General features: G+C 38.3%; 2 protein-coding genes across 2 annotated transcripts; both read right to left on the bottom strand.

Annotated features, from left to right (window-relative positions):
• Positions 1 to 997: 997 nt before the first annotated feature.
• On the bottom strand, positions 998 to 13,858 carry LOC147168799 (LON peptidase N-terminal domain and RING finger protein 3-like). Its single transcript, XM_086084292.1, has 12 exons — positions 13,106 to 13,858; positions 9,083 to 9,201; positions 8,864 to 8,986; positions 8,638 to 8,751; positions 7,778 to 7,967; positions 7,616 to 7,694; positions 7,414 to 7,528; positions 6,140 to 6,261; positions 4,274 to 4,432; positions 4,011 to 4,173; positions 3,776 to 3,925; positions 998 to 3,702 (listed from the first exon to the last, which is right to left on the bottom strand). Exons 1-12 carry the CDS (start codon positions 13,749 to 13,751, stop codon positions 3,520 to 3,522), a joined length of 2,163 nt encoding a protein of 720 aa, XP_085940418.1. The 5' UTR covers positions 13,752 to 13,858; the 3' UTR covers positions 998 to 3,519.
• Positions 13,859 to 16,826: 2,968 nt separating this feature from the next.
• On the bottom strand, positions 16,827 to 19,415 carry commd5 (COMM domain containing 5). The gene is made up of 7 exons (XM_086085084.1): positions 19,197 to 19,415; positions 18,926 to 19,086; positions 18,789 to 18,817; positions 18,656 to 18,706; positions 18,313 to 18,408; positions 18,148 to 18,223; positions 16,827 to 17,369 (listed from the first exon to the last, which is right to left on the bottom strand). Exons 1-7 carry the CDS (start codon positions 19,315 to 19,317, stop codon positions 17,268 to 17,270), a joined length of 636 nt encoding a protein of 211 aa, XP_085941210.1. The 5' UTR covers positions 19,318 to 19,415; the 3' UTR covers positions 16,827 to 17,267.
• Between the last annotated feature and the right edge of the window lie 18 nt (positions 19,416 to 19,433).

Below are 19,433 nucleotides of genomic sequence, written 5' to 3'. Positions count from 1 at the left end.
AAAATGCACCTTGAAATTTGATAAATAAAAATTTTGAATATTTTAAATTGACATTATTATTGTACACACTGAGGAGAAAACTGGTTGTCTGCATGCCGCCTTGCTCTGGTTACTCTCACAGAGGCGCAGACCCCCCTCTCCCCTGCTAGCCTGCGAAATTACCATCAGCCATGAGTACAGGGTGGCTCATGTGGTGTCATATTTAATATATGAAGGATTTTTACAAAATCATGCGACAGAGAGAAAATTCACGACATTTATTTTCAATCTTATTCAATGATAAATGAGATTAACTCATTCACTGCCATTGACGGTTATAGACGTCAAAAATTAATTTGAACAATTTCTATTAGTTACAATTTTTTTCCCACTTTTGTTAACAAGAGTATGAAAACCTAGAAAAAAATATTGTACATTTAGAACAGATATAAAATTTGTGATTAATCGTGAGTTAACTTGTAAAGTCATGCAATTAATTACGATTTTAATCGCCCGACGCTCCTAATTTTTAATTGTAATTAATCGCATGACTTCAATAGTTAACTCACGATTAATCATAAATTTTATATCTGTTCTAAATGTACAATAAAGTAAAAAATCTAGGTTTTCATACTCTTGTTAACAAAAGTGGGAAAAAAATGTTACACCAATAGAAATAGTTCAAATACATTTTTGACGTCTATAACTGTCAATGGCAGTGAATGAGTTAATTTTAAAAAACTTCCTTCTATTCCTTAGAGTGGACAACAGTGAAGGTTTTTAATCATTGATGGAAACTAATGATGCAAGCAGTAGTCTGAACTGTTCCCATTTAGGGAGCCTGGCCAACCTTTTACAACACAAACAAAGGAAACGTCACACTCATTGTGCAAGAGGAACATGACCCCCCCCCCACACACACACAACCCCCCCCCCCCAAACAATGAGGCTCTCTCTGTGCTTCAGTTAACATCTTGCATTTTCAACGTTCCATCACAAATGCAGACGTTACACCAGCTTCCTTTGTCAAAATTCAAGATGAGACTTTTATTACAACGTTGCCAGTTTGACAGCACAAGAACATTTCTTATGACTTTCGCTGCAACAACAATCTTTCAGCATCCAGTTTACTTGGCAGTTAAATGCAATATCTATTTTGACAGTAAACAAAAGGAAGCAGCAAAAAAAGCAGCAACTGACATCTCCAGAAGCTTCATTGACCGTTTTTGTGCAGGAAGCTTCTTTGAACCAGTTTTAATGGAAGTATTATTTATTACTTTTATAAATGTGCTCATATTCATTCGATTTACAAACTCAACATGAAACCTAAAACTTTTCTCATTGGTCACTATCCACCTGTTTTTTTTTTCTCGGCGCTTGAAACACCCAATTTGGTTACGAGTTGTATTTTTTAGAGCAGAGTCACTTTCATCATCGAACAAAAACATTCCTTGATTGAAGCTGATTTATTTTTGTCAGTTTCGGAATTGTTGTGCTAATTTTATTGCAACATGCCAGACGATCAACATTAATACAATACAAAATATTTGATTCATTGTTCAGAACAGGAAGTATTAAAAATGAAAAAGACATGGAATTAGTCAAAAAGGAGCATAACGTATTTGAAGGGACCCCCCCAAATTCTTCACATTCCAGTTTTTACATAAGAGGAAGAAATCCAACTTAAGGCACTAAAGCTTATGTCAATGGAAGATCGTTCATTCGCAGTTTTCAAAGGTTCACCCTTTTAGGCATATTTTTTTTTCAGTCATCCCTAACCATGGTTAACTTAAAATATTATTCAAATAATAATTGGGTATAATACATGTCGGTTCACAAATATGTTTACAATGTGATGATATTGGACTGAAAGCATTTCCCTTTTTTGGCCCATCACGATTATTATACAGTATTTGCAGAATTCTGTTGATTTTTTTTTTCTTCGTCTTCTTTTTTTCCTGGAAAAAAAAGAATTGTGTTGATTTCAATAGAAGTTTCTATCCCAACAATGTTGCAGTGGCAAATACTGTATCAAACATCAGCGAAGTCGCTCGTGACATACAAAATGAGGCCATTGATCAAATGTGACATCTCTGTACGATTGCATATGCCATCGCGAGAGCCTGCGAAATGATTTCACGGACACAATCGAAATAAAGTCCGAAAATCCGAATCAAACTATTTCAAAGGCAAAGCTCGCTACTATAAAATGAGACGACAATCAATCAATCAATCAATCAATCAATCAATCAATCACAATTTTCTCCAAAATATATTTGTGCTGTAGCCAAAATAATTACAAATAATTCTATGGAAGTTATTCTCATTACTTGGGATGGAAGTACAAAATAAAACAGAATCAATACTGACCTAAATCATCATACATCAATGTTCAAATGAAATCTATGGTTTACACCGGAGCAGCAATATCTTCCTTTTTTTTTCTTCCTCTTTTTTTTTTAATTCAGGAATTTTATCCCAAAAAAGCATCTTTCGAAAAATGTAAACAAAGTCACTGCTTGCATAAATAATGAAAAAAATAAATAATGGAGAAAAAACAAAATGCCACCCATAAAAAAAAAAAAAGCACACATTTCATTATATGTGTTACGAATGGGTGTTTTTTTTTTTTTTAAAGTGAAGTTTCAAATATCTCAATATTTTCTCAATCATCTTTCACTTGATTGCCTTGAGTGGATTTACAAACAAAAACATTTTTTTTTTTTACGTTTGGTCTCTCACAGAATTGATAAGTACACTTAGATACATAGAGTGCTTTGCAAATGTAAAACAGGGGTTTCCCCCAGTGCTTTATCACCCTCGGCTTTTGGTGACACGCCACAAGTCTAAGTCCGTCCCCAACCACCAGACTTGGCAATTTTTTTACGGGGAAGCCCTGGACCGCCGCCCATTTTTTTTCTGTTCAGAATTGTAAAATATAGCGAGCTGACTGAAAATGAAAAAGTCCGCATTAAAGCACTTCATAATGCTACTAATATTTGCTCCTTTTTTATGACAGGTAGTCTAATACATTTATTAACCACTGTACATACATACATATATTAGGGTCTTTTTTTTAAATATACTTTAAAGCTGTTTGATAGGCAACTCACTCTCAAGGAAGAATGTCAAATATTATTTAAAAATTGTTTTTCCTTTGTATTAACTCACATTAGAAGCGCGGAGAACTATGAAGACGGAGGAGCGCCACGCGGAAAGGCCGACAAACATCGACTTCCGTGCCTCGGGGTCGCAACAGGAGTCAGGTCGGAGGTTGTGCGCATTTGCTTCATGTAAAATGTTACAAAGAAAGATGATAACAAAATATACATCTAGACAAAAAAAAAAAAAAAGTATTTCGATTGCAAGGATGAATTGCTGTCATGGTGCGATGAGCCCTCGGATGAATGGAAGTTGAATATAACGTGAGAGCGTTTTGTGGATTGTGCTACAATACGGAAGGTGCCGTCACATCAGCGCAAAGTCTCAAAAAGGAAGAACAACAGATCAACTGCTCGTCGGTGGTCGCGGGGGGCGGGACTACGACCTTTGGCCCACGGCGTGTCCCCGGTGTCTGCTGCGGGACATGAAGAGCAGAACTTTGCGGATGCCGCTCAGGCGGTCTTTCAGGGACGTGATGGCGAGGAAAGGCAGCTGGGCCCGGCCCTCTAACGGAAGAACGGCGAGTAACCACCAACACCATGACGGACCATTCGGGCTGGCCTGAAAGACGAGCGCCAAGACGACGAGGGTTAGGGGGCGAAACGTGTTAAAAAAAAATGTCCGTCCTGCATACCTGAAGTTCCGAATCCTTCTCAGGTATGGGTCCGAAGTGCCCTTCGATTCGTTCCTTCTGCTCCGTTTTCAAAGAGTTGACCCAAACCAGAGCCTGGTCGTACACCGTGTCGTGTAAAGACTGCAGCTCGCCCACCGCCAAACCTTCCACCTGCAACGGAATTCATTCATTCATTCCGAGTCCTCCAGCCCTTCACGAAACAAAAAAAAAAAAAAGACTCAGCCAGCAGATTGACCTTGACATCCTCCAGGTACTCGATGTCGGCCGTGTCGTATCCGTCCCTCTCGCTGTGCTGGATGACTTTAAACCTCCGCCTGCCGATGGTGTCCACGACCGAGCGGCCGTCGGAGAAGAACGTCACGTCGCGAATCTCCAACAGGCATCCGTAGTCTGCGAATCTAGAAAAGGAGGAGAAGATGGAGAATATGACATTCTCTGGATAGCCACATGGGGGGAGGGTTGTGGGTGGGGGGGGGGGGGTGTTTCTGTCGCACCCACCCTTTGAGGTCATCCCCCAGACACATGCCAAAGCAGTTGGTTCCCGCCTCCATGCATCGGCGAATCATCAGTCGGTAGCAGGGCTCGAAGACATGCAGCGGACACGGCACGGTGGGGAAGGCCATGGTGCACACGAATACAGGCAAGTTCTTGTTCAGGCTGAAGAGAGAAGCGAAGGTGCGTCAGATTACGTCGTCAAGTAGTTTAGTCTGTGTTGAATATATCGGGGGTGGCCGAGTAATTTCAAGGTATCGCAACTCGCAACTTGTGGCTGTTTTACGATGAGAAATGAGAAGAAGAATGGAAAATTGCCATCAATTTCATATCATTTAAAAAAAAAAAAAGCTTTTTGTGTGTGGAAATGTTGTGTATTAACAGCACTAGTGGTATCTGTACTTGATATCGGGGATTACTCAAGGTTTGAGTGCTCGTACTGATATCAGTCTGAAAAAAGTCGTATTGAACATCCATACTGAAAATGAAAAAATATATATCAAAAATATCAAAATGACAGTGAAACTAAAAAGCAATAACTAACTCTAACTACATTTTACGTTCATAAAACTAACTTTAACTATAGCAAAAATGTCCTTAATTTTATTTTTTATTTTCAAGGTTTATTTTAAATGTAATTTTTTGAAAATTGTACTGTTACTTTTTTACATAACAGTGTAATACAGTATATGATCTTAAACTTGATGTGCCAGAAAAAAACACACACAAACTATTTAAAATAAATAAAGCATTTTTGTAAAAATAAAACTTCATTTTTAAAACAAAAAGCCAAAACACAAAAAAATAAAATAAATACAATGAAAAATCCCAAACTATTATAACCCTGGTCACTTTCAAGCAAAAATAATCCGTAGTCTTGTAAATCTGACACACTACAGTGTTGCTAACACCCGCTCGCAAACGCTGCGGGCGTGTCGTCTGAATGCGCAGGAACCGCATTCCGCACAATTGCCAACTGTCAATCAAATACGGCTACTACAACATGAAAATGTTTGCTCCTGTGCCGAGGAACTTGCCGACATGGTAAGCGCTGCCTCCCATCGTAAGCTAGCTAGCAAAATGAAACTGCCTAGCATAAGCTAGCTAGTAAAATGAAACTGCCTAGCATAAGCTAGCTAGCTAGCAAAATGAAACTGCCTAGCATAAGCTAGCTAGCAAAATGAAACTGCCTAGCATAAGCTAGCTAGCAAAATGAAACTGCCTAGCATAAGCTAGCTAGCAAAATGAAACTGCCTAGCATAAGCTAGCTATTTTGGAGTTAACATTCAAACACTAACTCGTTGCCTTCAGGAGCGCAACTAAAAAAAAAAACTAATCGAGAAATAATAACGCGCTTTACAGATTTCAGTTGAACCATTTGAACTAAAAGCTAAAAACGTTATTTTCCCCCCCACCGATGCTGTAAAATGAGGGCATTTGTAGCATAAACCATCAAATCAGGTATTGGTCAAATATGCACTTGATATTGAATAGAATCGTAACAGCAAATTTGATTCATGATTACGAACCAAATGGCCTTTTGGCAATGAAATAACGGTTTAAATAAGACCTATTTAACAAGGGATAAGGTTATTGAGTATAAATAGCTTTTTCTTAGCTTCGGCCTTTGGCTGCCGATACTCGACACCTGGTGGACTTAAGGGGTCAGATCGACAGACGAGCGACAGCGGGGCAGTAGGTCAAACTGACTTATGCAAGTCCAACAGCGAGGGGCGTGGCCAGGGCAAAAGGGAAGTATTCATAAATATTTGTCCCTGAGGGATCTCGGAACTGGTTAGCGCGTCATCATTGGACATATGAAGATTAAGACTTGAAAGGAAAAGTCAACGGAGAGGACGTTGTCAAACTTACTTGGAAAGCTCAGCCATCTCCTCGTTGTGGATTTTCTGTCTCTCCGTGAGCTCAGACGGAAGGTACCTCGCTATGAGGTTTTCCATTAGCGTGGTCTTGCAGTATTGTCTTTGGACGAGGTACTGTGGAAGGACGGGGACGGTTTCAGAGGAAAGAAAGGGAAAGAGTGAGAAGGTCTGTGATATGCTGACTTCATCTTTGCTAGTCTTTTGACTGACGCGGCTGTGTAACTGACAGTTGGGGTCGGGTCGTTCCGAGCAGATTTGGATTTGAATGAAACTTGGTGGATTCGATGATAGCGATGATCACTAAATCTGAATTTTGAGGTCAATCGGAAAAAGGGTTTGGGAGCTACGGCCCGCCGAATTTTTGGTTAAAACGAAAAAGAAAAAGGGCCGTGGCTGCCTTCCTTTGAACCCTTTGCAATTACTGAATCAATCTTCACAAAACAGGGGAATTCAACAAGGATTCTCTGCTAGCAAGTCAGTTACCACATCTATCTTAACTGTTGATAAAATAATGAATAAAAAAACAACAACATTCCACCGAGTGTGTTAAAGAGGTTTTAACTCATTCACTGCCAATGACGGCTATTGACGTCAAAAATTCACTTGAACTATTTCTATTAGTTTAACATTTTTTTCCACTTTTGTTAACAAGAATATGAAAACCTAGAAAACTTTTTTTATTGTACATTTAGAACAGATATCAAATTTATGATTAATCGTGAGTTAACTATTGAAGTCGTGCGATTAATTACAATAAAAAATTAGGAGCATCAGGCGATTAAAATCATAATTAATTGCATGACTTTACGAGTTAACTCACGATTAACTCATTCACTGCCATTGACAGTTATAGACGTCAAAAATTCATTTATTTTTATTAGTTTAACATTTTTTCCCACTTTTGTTAACAAGAGTTTGAAAACCTAGAATTTTTTCATGTCATACGATTAATTACGATTACACATTTTAATTGTCTGATGCCCCTAATTTTTAATAATCTTTTCTTAAATTGTATTTTATTTTATATTTTTTATAATCTTTTTTTTTTTAATGAAAGATTATTAAAAATTAGGGGCATCAGACAATTAAAATGTATTATCTTAATTAATCGGTTCTAAATGTACCCCCCAAAAAATTTCTAGGTTTTCATACTCTTGTTAACAAAAGTGGAAAAAAATGTTAAACTAATAGAAATAGTTCAAATGAATTTTTGACGTCTATAGCCGTCAATGGCAGTGAATGAGAGCAAAGTGGAATCTCACATACCTCTGACAGCTCTTCTTTGCAAAGTGGACACTTTGGGTTGTGGTCCAGACATCTCTTGAGACACTGGAGACAGAAAGTGTGACCGCAAGGCGTCGTCACCGGCTCGTAGAGCAGCCTGGGTACGAATGTGCCAAAAAGCGAACATTAGCATATTTGAACGTAACCAATCGCAAGTTGCGCCGGGACGTGTCGAGAACCTCACCTCATGCAAAGAGAACATTCCAGATCTGTTGGGTCCAAAATGTCGCCAACTGCAGAATTGAGCAGATTGTTCGCCTCTGCTGAAAATTAAGACATAAGTTTTAGTACTTCAATTTTTGTGGCGCGTTATTAGCACATTGACGGTACGAGTGTGCGCGCTCACCAGACTTCAATCTTTTTTTAGCATCGCCCGTCCCGTCTGCCCCGTGCTCGTCCTTTGCGATCCTTCGCTTCCGTTTGTGTAGAAGACAACGGTCCATCCTCCCGTCCTCCTGAACTTTGACCTCACTACTATCGGCGGGGTCGGCGGGATCCACACCCGACTCCGATGACAGCGTGACGGGGCCGAGGAGCTGAGAGAGCGCGAGAAGGGCGAGGGAATGATTACACTACGGACTCGGTTTTCGTAGACAGGAAATCAAATGTCAGCGGATGCTGATTTTTGCATATTTGGCAATGTTTAAGTGTCCCAAAGACGTATTTATACGTTTTATGTGATTTATTTTATTTTATGTGAGAGCATACAGACTGCAGAGAGCGTTTGAGGAAATGGTAGCTATTACGAAAACGGCCAGCGGGTGGCAGCAGAGTATAAGAGATCAAGCAGGGCCGTGTTGAAGAAAAGGCTAATTTACTCACAGTTAGAAACAGATTTGTGAATAATGATGAAACTTAGCTATTTTCTAATGCTAATTGCTGCAAAACGTAAACAGACATTCACACAAAAAATCTAAATAATACTACTTCCGCATTCTAATTTAATTTTGCCTTTTTTTATATTGGTGTTTATTGTGTGGTTTGTTATTTACCATTTCCACACATTGGAACTCCAATTCAATTCAGTTGCACCAAAAACAATAAAGCGATTCTGATTCTGAATTCAGGGAGCCACTTTGATTGGCCATGATTGTGTGATCACTCATCTGTAAAATTACCAACACCGGGTCTAACCCGCCTCCGTGCCGACATACGCCGCGCCCGAATTCCCGCCAGCCACTAAACCCGAGCGCTCTCTTCTCTTACCTGCGATTGGCCGAAGCGATTCTTCATGCGCCCTCTAGAGGACAGAATGTTGGGGAAGTCCGAGATGTGTTCAGGCACCTGGTCCGTCACGGGAGCCAAAAGGTCGCTAAGTAGCTGAGCAAAACAAAATCAGATGATGCCACTTATATTCTCGAAACGCTCATTTGCGACTTTTAATAAATTCACTCAATCGAGCTATGAAATGATTTGAAATGAAACGAATTACCTTGTTAGCTTCGTTCCTGGCCAGTCGGCAGTCAGGTTCGATGGAAAGACATAAAAGGTATTCCCTCAGCGCTTCTTCAGTGCGGCCCAGTGACACCAGAGCCTGAGCCTTACGAACGTGACCCTGGACGCATGAGGAAGTCATGGAAGAAATTGAATCGGGGAATCAATTCGTGAAAAGATCAACAACAAAAAAAAGATTATTATTATTAGGTCGTACCTTGGACCACAGAGGCATGAGTCTGCAGGCCATCTCGGCGTCTCGCAGAGCCTTTTCGTAGCGCTTGAGACTGGAGTGGATCTGGGAGCGGTTACTGAACAGTATGTGGTCCGTGGGGGCTGAAAAGAGAGAAGAAAATGTTATTTCGGGCTGCGCAATTCAGCGAAATTCCACACACGCACTCACAATAATATTCGTAATTATTTTGGCGAGAATTGAAACCACGATTATTCCATTTATTTTTTGGTACAAAACAAGAAAATGTTTAGGCATTTAAAAATAGTAAGACCAATTAAAAAAAAAATAGAAAGACTATAATTATGCAAGTTCTTTTTGGACCAAACTGAATTTATAATTATATAATATTATTTATTTATTTAGGCAAAAACTCGAAGTTGGAGTGCAGCATGTGCACTGATTTTGTTTTTAGTACAAAACAAGAAAATGTTTAAACGTAAAAAAAAATAATTAATATTAAGACGAATAAAAAATCGTTGAAACACTATATTTATGCAAGTTATTTTTGGATAAAACAAAATTGATTAAATTTGTTATTTCTCAAATTTAAAAAAAAAAAATTAAATCTTTTTTTTTTTTTAAAGTGACTAATTTAATAAATCTTGTTTTAGTCCAAAAGGAACTTGCATAATTATAGTGTTTCAAAGAAATATATATTTTTTACATGTTTAAACATTTTCTTGTACCAAAAAACAAATGATTGTCCCAATTGTGATTTCAATTATTACCAAATTAATTGTGATTAATATTTTCTTCATAATTGCTTTCGTATTCAATCAAAGAAAAAAGTAAAGTCTGGCAAAATGTATGAAAATAAAAAGTTTATACAAAAAGAATCCATTTTCTTATTAATACTTGGACTATTTGTCACTGATAAAATTATTGCAACTGTAACTTTGATCTCAAATGCAATTATCTTTTTAAATGACTACTAATATTACTATTTTCTACCATGTTACATGAAAAAGGCGAGTCACGGCAACAATATAATATCATGTGTAATATCAAAGTGGATCGAGAGGAAAGTTATGTACTTTGTGGGTTCCGGGTGAACAAATTTGCATCTGAGACGGATGAGGTGCCACATTACAAAACGGCCGCCTTACAAAACCACGCCGCACTATCAAGGTCACCCACATTCGATGTTTCATAACGACTCAAACTTATGCAAATGTCACATTTAGCCATAACCATCAAATATGGCTCCTTTTGAAATTGATTCAAAATGGGAAGAAAAAGCAGCCGGGAAAAACAAATAACAGAAATGATGTTCGGATCCATCCATTTTGTCACTTCCTGTTGACTGGAAAAAATGACATCGCAATTGCTCAGGTGACAAGCAATCACGGCTCACCTGTTTTCTGAGTTTGCGTGTGTGACATTCGCAAGGTGAGCCGCGATTGGTCAGCATTAGCTATAAAGTATCAATGGATGGTATCGGTATTTTTTTTATGCTAGAGCATACAGAAAGGCTTTGATGCAACCTCTCAACTGCAGAGAACGGTTGAGGAAATGGTAGTTATCACAAAAACGGCCAGCAGGTGGCAGCAGAGTATAAGAGATCAACCATGTTGAAAAAAGCTAATTTACCCACAGTTCTAAACAGATTTGTGCATAACAATGAAACTTAGCTATATTCTAATGCTAATTGCTGCAAAACGGAAACAAGATACAAACATACTTTTTATTTCCTGATGAAAGAAGAGACTCTAATCTTTCTTTTGGTAGGTTCCATGTTTTTATAGCAATACAACAATATTCTGTGGGCCTTGCAAAATCTGTCAAAATCCAGTAAACCGGCCGGGAGCGAAGGGGGTTGCTTCAGTGACAAATGGTTGGGAGTGATTGAGTTAATGGCAATTTTCTATTCTTCCCAAATCTAGTTCCTGATATCGGCCAACATCGTGAGTACTGATAGTCTGATACCTTAAAATAAAACCTGATATCGGCCCGATACTGATACTTGGTATCGACACTTTGCCCATTGCTACTGTTTTTCCCGCGACGTCTGGTGACAGGCAAAACGAATAAATAATATCCCACTCGATGGCAAAAGGTACCAAATGAGTAATAAAGTTTTGTGAACACTAAATGAACCGACGGCAATCCTGATGTCTGAAAGCCAGGGCAACGTTTCCTCTAATCTTGCAGTTCTGGCGGCCCGTTTTGGAACGCAACTTGGCCTACTGCTCATTCCTCGTGCTGACCTGCAAAAATAACCTTGACCTACATTTGTGTCATTCTCCCATTACACAACGAGAGAGCCAAGGGGGCGGTGACGCGCTTACGCAATGTTTGGCCCACTGGCCCAGCCAACATGAAGATTGTTACCCAACACGTGGAGACGCGGTGCGCGGCGGCGGTGCGCGGCGGCGGTGCGCGTCAACACACAATGGCGAGTGCGGCGCGCACACACTTGGGACAAGATTGGTTGAACTTCATACACATTGTCTCGACAGTTCATAATACAGATACATATTTCCAAATTGCAAAGGGAAAGGCACCACACTATCGCATCATGAAAAATAACATCACACTTGAACTATTAGCATCACGCGGTATTACAAAGTTATGGCACGCACTAGGGTGAACAAAAAAAACAAACATTGTTTCATGAAACGTGCCGCAGATTATTATTTTTTTAATTGAATTTATTTATAGAATTTTGTGACGTTGTCATAGTGTTTAGCCAACAAGTTGAATTGGATGAATAAATCATTTGTCTTTCATTTTATTGTAGTTTGTTTGCCTTTAAGACTATCAAAACATTTATGAGGTATGTAATACATCTAGGGCTACAAATAATGATTAGGCTACTTTAATAGTTGAATAGTCTAATTATCAAAAATAACAATTTTCTTTAAAAAAAAATAGGATATTATTTCAAATTGACAGTGCAGGAAATGACTTTTTTTTTTATCTCATTCACTGCCATTGACGGCTATAAACGTCAAAAATTTATTTGAACTATTTCTATTAGTTTAACATTTTTTCCCACTTTTGTTTACAAGAGTATGAAAACCTATAATTTTTTTTATTGTACATTTAGAACAGATATGAAATTTGTAATTAATCGCGAGTTAACTAGTGAAGTAATGCGATTAATTACAATGTAAAAAATTAATCGCCTCTTGCCCCTAATTTTTATCAATATTTCTTTTTTTTTTTAAAGGAATTTATGGCAGTGAATTAGTTAATATTTGGTTACTGTTTTAGTAACATGTCAGAATTTGGGCAAAAATGTAGTGGTGTCACTAGCAAATATTTTTTAGAATTGATTAATCTATCAATTAATCGACTAATCAGACTCATTTAAATTTTGCATTAAAGTGTATTATGAAATAATTTTTTCCCCTTGATTACTGTTTATTAACCAATGATTGGTGTTTATTTTGTACTTTATGTACCGTATAGTGATTGAAAAAATTATTGTTGTACTACCGATTCGGTCATTGTTTTTCCAAAGTAAAAACAGATGTTTGCAAATGTCTTATTTTGATTAAAGACAGACGATAATCGGTCTTCTTTCAAGAAGGACTACTGAAATCAGGGAACAATTACTGTTGATATGCTGAAATCAGATGATTTGGACAATTTTATATTTAAAAAAATTGCTCCAAACAATTACTCGATTATTTAAAAAGTTGTCGATTATTTGATCATTGATTTTTTGTCGATTAATTTTGACAGCGCTTAAATGTTGTGTGAATATTTACTAGCAAGAGCCTGAAGTTCTGATCATATTAAACAGGGTCTCAAAATGATTAATCAATTATCAAAATATTTATCAATTAAATTGATAGTCAATTTGCTGACATTGTTTTTCATCATACAGATTAATTTACTGTTTGTGTTTGTTAAAAAAAAATGCATGGCAAGAAGTAATAATAAGAATAATCGCATATGAAATTGCAGTCGCAAAAAAAAAATGTATTCGATTATTCGTCAAAATCGACCAGCCTAGTGCGCACAATGTGGTAGGGGGAAAAAAACAAGCTGACTTACATATCAAGATTGCTTGGTTGTATTTCTCCAGAGCCGCTTCCACCTTCGTCTCCGAGTAGAGTCCGTTGCCCTCCCGCCGCAGCTGTCCGGCCCGGTACACCCTCGGGAACCATTTGGCCAGCAGGTTGCTGAGGACCACGTTGACCCGGTAGCTGTGGCCGGCCACTCCGGAGCTCAGCCTGCATTCCTTACACACCACCTCCTTCTCTTTCTTATCCCTCTCCAGACACTTTTTACAGAAGCAGTGCCCGCACGCCAAAGTGACGGGTTCGAACAGGGAGCTCAGACAGATCCGGCACGAGAAGTCCTCGCACCCGCAACCTGTGGCCGCCGCCGCCGCGCCCTCTGCCCGGCCACCCCCGCTGTCCAGCCTGGTGATGGAGGTCAGGTAGTCGACGAGTTTGGCCAGGTGCGCGGGTGTCAGTCTGTCCATCTCCGCGGCTTGCCGATACGCCACAAAAGCTTCGGCGAATTTCCCCCCGAAGGCGAGCGCGTCCGCCCGCCCCACGGTCAGCTCCTGCCGGCTCTCTGCGTCCCCGAGAGCCGCGAGCTGGCACTCGTAAATATCCGCCGCCAGGTCGAAGTTTTTCGCCCGGAAAGCTTCCGCGGCGAGCTGCAGCATACTTTCGCTCTCTGTTGTCCTCATGGCGGCGGCCCGGCTTGTTGGCGGAGCTCATACGCGTGGAGCATCCCCGCTCATGTCACGGGAGGAAGCACTGAAGGGACTCCGCCGACCACGCGTCTCATTCAACAGAAGGGAGGGGTAAAAAAAAAAAAAAACTGGTTACGTAAAAGTTGTGTCACGTGACGCCGGTCAGACGTTCTCATTGGCCGAGCGGGTCAAAAACGGTTACAAAACAATCGGCCATGTAACACTTCCAGAACGGGAGTGACTGTGGGACAGCAGCCGCTCTGACCCGCATTCTCGACTCATTGGACGGGTTTGAACAACTTACAAGGCCTTCCGATAAACCAAATGTAATTACATTTCTGCGATATAGAAGTGTCTTTTTGCGTCACAAGTCTCATGACTCTGATTTCGGTGTCTTACCTAATAAACCAGGACGTCATCCTTTCAAATAGCTGCCTCCTTTCAATTGAGGTCACTTGGAAGTTATCATCCACTCACTCAATGAGCTCAAGTTATTCTTATCAGGCCAGAACTGCAGCGTCTGTTTTTCAAGTCAACTTTTTGCTTTTATAAGTGGACTTGAAAAAACAAATGTAAGCAACTTGAGTTTTTGTACCATTTTCTCTAAATTAGTTAGTTGAAGTGCTCTTAATTTTATTTGTTTAATCTTGAAATGGTCTCTTAAAAATGTTCCAGTTGGCGACATGAACCTGGCCAGAAAAAGGGCTACAGCAGGGGCAACTAAAGATTAATTACTTATTAATCTGTCAATTATTTTTCCCAATTAATGGGATTAATTTTTTAAAAATCTGGGTTAAATTTGCATTCTGTTCTTCAAAGACAGGACTTTTTTTTTTAATTGAATTGAACTAAAGTTTTTTATTTGATTTTGAATTTAAGAAAGTAAAAACCCTGCCACAGTTTGGCTTTAGCCCCTGATGCTAGCTATCTAGCTCCATAGCAGGTAAACGAGCATCATGGGAGCTAGCTACTAGTACCTGAAACTAAAAACCCTGCCACAGTTTGGCTTTAGCCCATGATGCTAGCTAGCTAGCTAGCTCCATAGCAGCAAAACGAGCACCATGGGAGCTAGCTAGCTAGCACCCGAAACAAAAAACCCTGCCACAGTTTGGCTTTAGCACCTGATGCTAGCTAGCTAGCTAGCTCCATAGCAGGTAAAGGAGCATCATGGAAGCTAGCTAGCTAGCACCTGAAACTAAAAACCCTGCCAAAGTTTGTCTTTAGCCCCTGATGATAGCTAGCTAGCTAGCTAGCTCCATAGCAGCAAAACGAGCACCATGGGAGCTAGCGAGCTAGCACCTGGGGCTAAAGACAAACTGTGGCAGGATTTTTACTTTCTGGACCTGGATTTGCCACCTCTGCAAAAGAGAATGTAAAGAAATAACATGGTTTTACGAAGCGCAATTAAACCAAACAGGCAGTACCGTAGCCACGCACGTGAACTTTAGTCAGTGATTGCACAAGTACTTGCATAAGAACAAAAATAATAAAATAAAGACTTTTGCCTGAAATGCTGCTTATAGTATGTGGTCGACATCATTTGACTGATAGTCGTGACTATTTATAAATAAGACATGTTCGTCACGTCAGACAGGAATTCGATGTCATAGTTTGATGATTGCAGTGAAGGAATTGTTTCAGATGAAAGAACGGTACTGCGTGATCAGCATCGCCTCATGCCAACTTCATTTCCCGCCGTTTCACAATCAAGCTGTTCGCTAATCTGGAAGCTGCGCGTGTGATTATGTGTTACGACGATCTGCGCTCCGTGTCCGTAGTAACGCAGCCGCATAATATAGGTCGGCCGGTCTAGCCTGTGAACTCAATCCCTGCCATAGACATAAAAGGCCGGTGGACACGCACAAACCACCTGACACGCTGTTATACAAATGAGGACACAAATGATTGGTCTTATGCAAGAAGTGGGATGCTAAACGCTGACGGGAACTTGGAACCTTCAAAATCGTGCATTTATTATTCGAAAAGTAACTCGCACGACTTGCTGTGGTTACAAAACACATGATGGTATTGATGTATAGATTTAGATACTTAAGTGGGTATTACTTAAAATCAGATAACATAAAATGTTTTTTTTTTAGAATACAATTAGATAGTACTGTACTGTATAGTTATGCTATTACCAAATTTAAAAAAAGAAGCTGGCCATTTTAGATTTTTTTTTTTCCAGAATGAATGAAAAAAAAAAACAATGTTGATATTAAGACTATAAGAAACATTTGGAATATTTGCTAAATTGGAATTAAGGGAAGGAATGTGGCATAAACATAGGGGAAAGGATGATTTATTTATTTTTAACACACACAAATGTGTCCATGAAGATGTCTAATAAAAAACGTTATATTGCGGTACCATTATGAAATAAATGTGTGTTTTTTCTCATTTCAATAAACTGAAAGCCGATTATCTGCACCAATATTTTATTTTGACGATAATATTGGCATCTGCCTTGTTTTTTTTTTTTTTTAATCTGAAGACCGACAAGAAAGCAATTTCAAACTAGGTTAATTTCAGGGAACTATTTATTTATTAATTTAAAAATTCACTTAACTTTATACAGAGAATTCTCTGCATTTGTTGGTAGAATTTTTAAACAAATAAGTCTATTCTTTGTATGTCTAAAATTTAAATAATAAAAAAAAAAATCAATGTTACAAATTTTAAAAATTATTTAAACCCACTGCACAAGTTTACATTTTAAAGATATACCAATCACTCTGGTCTCCCTGATTTTTTTCTTAATGTATATATATATTTTTTTATCTTAAAAATAAATAAATAAATAATCAACTTTTTGCAATTCTGAAAAGCTGCTATGCTTCAAAACATTTTGACAAACTATGAGTTGGAGTTTGTATTTTTTTTCTTTCTTGTTTTTTTATGCCAGCATTTCCCTTTTCGTTAATATTGGCTCCAAATATCAGTTGTTGGCCTGTTTGACTACTAATAATATATATGGTCTATCTGTAGTCTAAAATTAAAAGAAAAAACGAATATGTTAAAAAATTGGAAAAATTCTCAACAAACAAGTTTCATGACATTTCAACAAAGTTAAGAGTTGTAGTAAGCATTTTTTTTATTATTATTTTGATGCCAATATTTTTGCCTTGAGTGACAGCTCTAAATATTGGTTGTGCATACAAAATGTAAATTGCCAGTAATACAATACTATCCAAGAATATTTTTTGGTAAGTCATTTTAAGATTCACATACAAAATAGCAATACATAGTCCAAATAAGTACATGACATGACACTTATTTTAATTTGATTTTCAGTCATGTTTACAACAAAATAAATGTGTTCATTTTCTGACTTCTCCAATAAGATCACGACAACAGCTGCATCGAAATCAAATCATTTTTTGAACGGTGCCTCATTACATTGTGTATCATGTGTACCTAATGTTGTGTCCGGCAGAATGAGAAGGTAAAGTAAAAAAAAAAAAAAGGAGATCAAGTTTTCTTATCACTCTCAACGCTACGGCACATCTGTCAGTCTTGGATCCGAAGAATGCTCCTCTTCTCCAAATCGTTCATCTCTTTGAGGATCAGAGCCACATTGTAGCGCAGTTCCTGGAATTTAGCGGGTGGCACCTGCGCGGGAAAACAATAACCTGTCACTTGATACATTTGCTCATCAGATGCTGACGCTCTGCTGCTGTTCTGTAATCAGCTTGAATAACACCGGGGGGCGTTGTCATTTTACTCACTATTTTTTTGTTTGCAGTTTCATTCTAACTCATTGACGGCTATAGACCTAGAATTTTTTTTTACTGTACATTTAGAAAAAATATAAAATTTGTGATTAATTGTGAGTTAACGAGTGAAGTCATGGGATTAATTATGAAAAATTCCTAATTTGTAATCATCTTTTCTTCTTTCTTTTTTTTATTAAAAAAAGTTATTTTATTTTATTTTTAATAATCTTTTTATTTATTAGCGATGAACATTTTTAATCATAATTAATAGTATGACTTCACTATTTAAATCAAATTTTATATCTGTTCTAAATGTACAAAATAATAATAAAAATTCTAGGTTTTCAAAAATGGGAAAAATGTTAAACTAATAGAAATAGTTCAAATGAATTTTTGACCTCTATAGCCGTCAATGGCAGTGAGTGAGTTTTAAACACTTTTTGTTTTAAGCTGGTGCATAAAATGTCACATAGTATACCTAATGTTTTGGCAAGGGAGGTTTACAAAATATCTTCAATCACTGAATTGTTTAAATATGTTGACCTTACTGGAATGACAATATACTGCACATAGCACATATTGTTGAGTTGCTCCCAAGTAACAGTACAGTTTGATTTACTGTGCACTGATAATGCCTCAATTTGACATTCAACGAACACGAATCGTTATAATACCTCAAATTGTTGAAAACTTCCATCCGACAGTTTCAGGTGCATCAAGACAGAAGGCTGCAGTGCTCTGGCCAACGAGCTGAGAAGAGATAAATGTCAAAATTGACTCTCCAAGTCGCAGAGCAGAAGAAAAAAAAAAAAAACGTACGCGAGCCGGGTGCTTTTTACCTTGTAGAAATGGCAACATCCACTCTCCATTTAAATTCTTCGATTGTAGGCAGGTGGGGATCCCTCTGAGAAGTGGCTGCTTCCAGAGCTGCGCGGCTACAGTTGTTAAAAAACAACAAGAGGATTATTTTTGATATATTACAAACAACATGAAGACATCTGTCCTAGGTTTAGGTTATCACTCAGATTTCTAATTCTGAATGAAATGCTCCACAACCCTTTAGCAGTCACTCAAACGTCAACAATGCACACCGCAAATATATTTGTATTATTATTAGCAGCGTGATAGGCGCCACATAATCATATCGGAAAGGCACCAAAAGACTGAACTGTAAATACACACCGATTTCCAAAGACCACACTGCAAAAATCTGTGATAAAGTCTTCTGCTATCCTGATGTCAAGACAAAAAAAATAAAAAGTTACAAGCAGAAAAGAAAGTAGTAGCCAGTACATCAACACATCTTGATACTTGCCTCAGTTCTCGCAGATCTTCTTTGAAGGCCTACAAAGAACATAAGCATTAAGAGAGCTTTCGAAGTTAAAACAACGCTCTGTATTATTGATGTGTGTAACCTCAAACTGTAATTTCGATCCATGACAACAGGCTCACCTCCTGTTTAAGTAATGATTGCGGGACGCGAATAGCCTCGGACAACAATCTGTACATTCCAGCTACAATGTGACTGAGCTTCTCCTGTGGAAAGACACTGTTCTCTGCTATTGACTTAATCGTGTCTCTGCAGTCTTTCCCCTCCAGGGCATTCACCACAGCTGAAAATACGGAATGCATAAGCAAAACACATCATTTGATTGCATAAAAATCGACATGTTGTTTAAAGCGATAATCTATTAACTCCAATAGCATCACTACTAACTAGTACCTTTCAGTAATTTTCTGAACGTCTCTTGCTCCACATCCTTCAGGTTTTTCGACATCGACTCGATTTCAGGTGGTATTCTACCACCCAGAAAGCTGGTGTCCATTTCTAGCGTCAACGACATTCCTGAATGTTCAACTTTGTACGTAATAGTCGCTAAACTGCAATAAAACTCAAGACAGTCATGTTTTCTTTTCGAGTCGGTGACAACTTCCGTGTTGCGTCACATGATTTTGTTCT

Source organism: Leptonotus elevatus, chromosome 9 (assembly GCF_054856555.1).
Source record: "Leptonotus elevatus isolate MCC_2025b chromosome 9, RoL_Lele_1.0, whole genome shotgun sequence".
Lineage (NCBI taxonomy): Eukaryota > Metazoa > Chordata > Actinopteri > Syngnathiformes > Syngnathidae > Leptonotus > Leptonotus elevatus.
Note: the sequence above shows the minus strand (reverse complement) of the source record. Positions and strands in the feature narration are given on the sequence as shown.

Excerpts from the sequence above, each read along its gene's own strand:
- LOC147168799 (XM_086084292.1), bottom strand. The coding sequence starts at position 13,751 with ATGAGGACAACAGAGAGCGAAAGTATGCTGCAGCTCGCCGCGGAAGCT. Across the intron at positions 7,529-7,615 it reads GAATGTTCTCTTTGCATGAG|GCTGCTCTACGAGCCGGTGA; the intron begins GTGAGGTTCTCG and ends ATTCGTACCCAG. Across the intron at positions 6,262-7,413 it reads GCAAAGAAGAGCTGTCAGAG|TACCTCGTCCAAAGACAATA; the intron begins GTATGTGAGATT and ends GTCCTTCCACAG.
- commd5 (XM_086085084.1), bottom strand. The coding sequence starts at position 19,317 with ATGTCGTTGACGCTAGAAATGGACACCAGCTTTCTGGGTGGTAGAATA. Across the intron at positions 18,818-18,925 it reads AATCATTACTTAAACAGGAG|GCCTTCAAAGAAGATCTGCG; the intron begins GTGAGCCTGTTG and ends TGTTCTTTGTAG. Across the intron at positions 18,224-18,312 it reads GATGTTGCCATTTCTACAAG|CTCGTTGGCCAGAGCACTGC; the intron begins GTAAAAAGCACC and ends ATCTCTTCTCAG.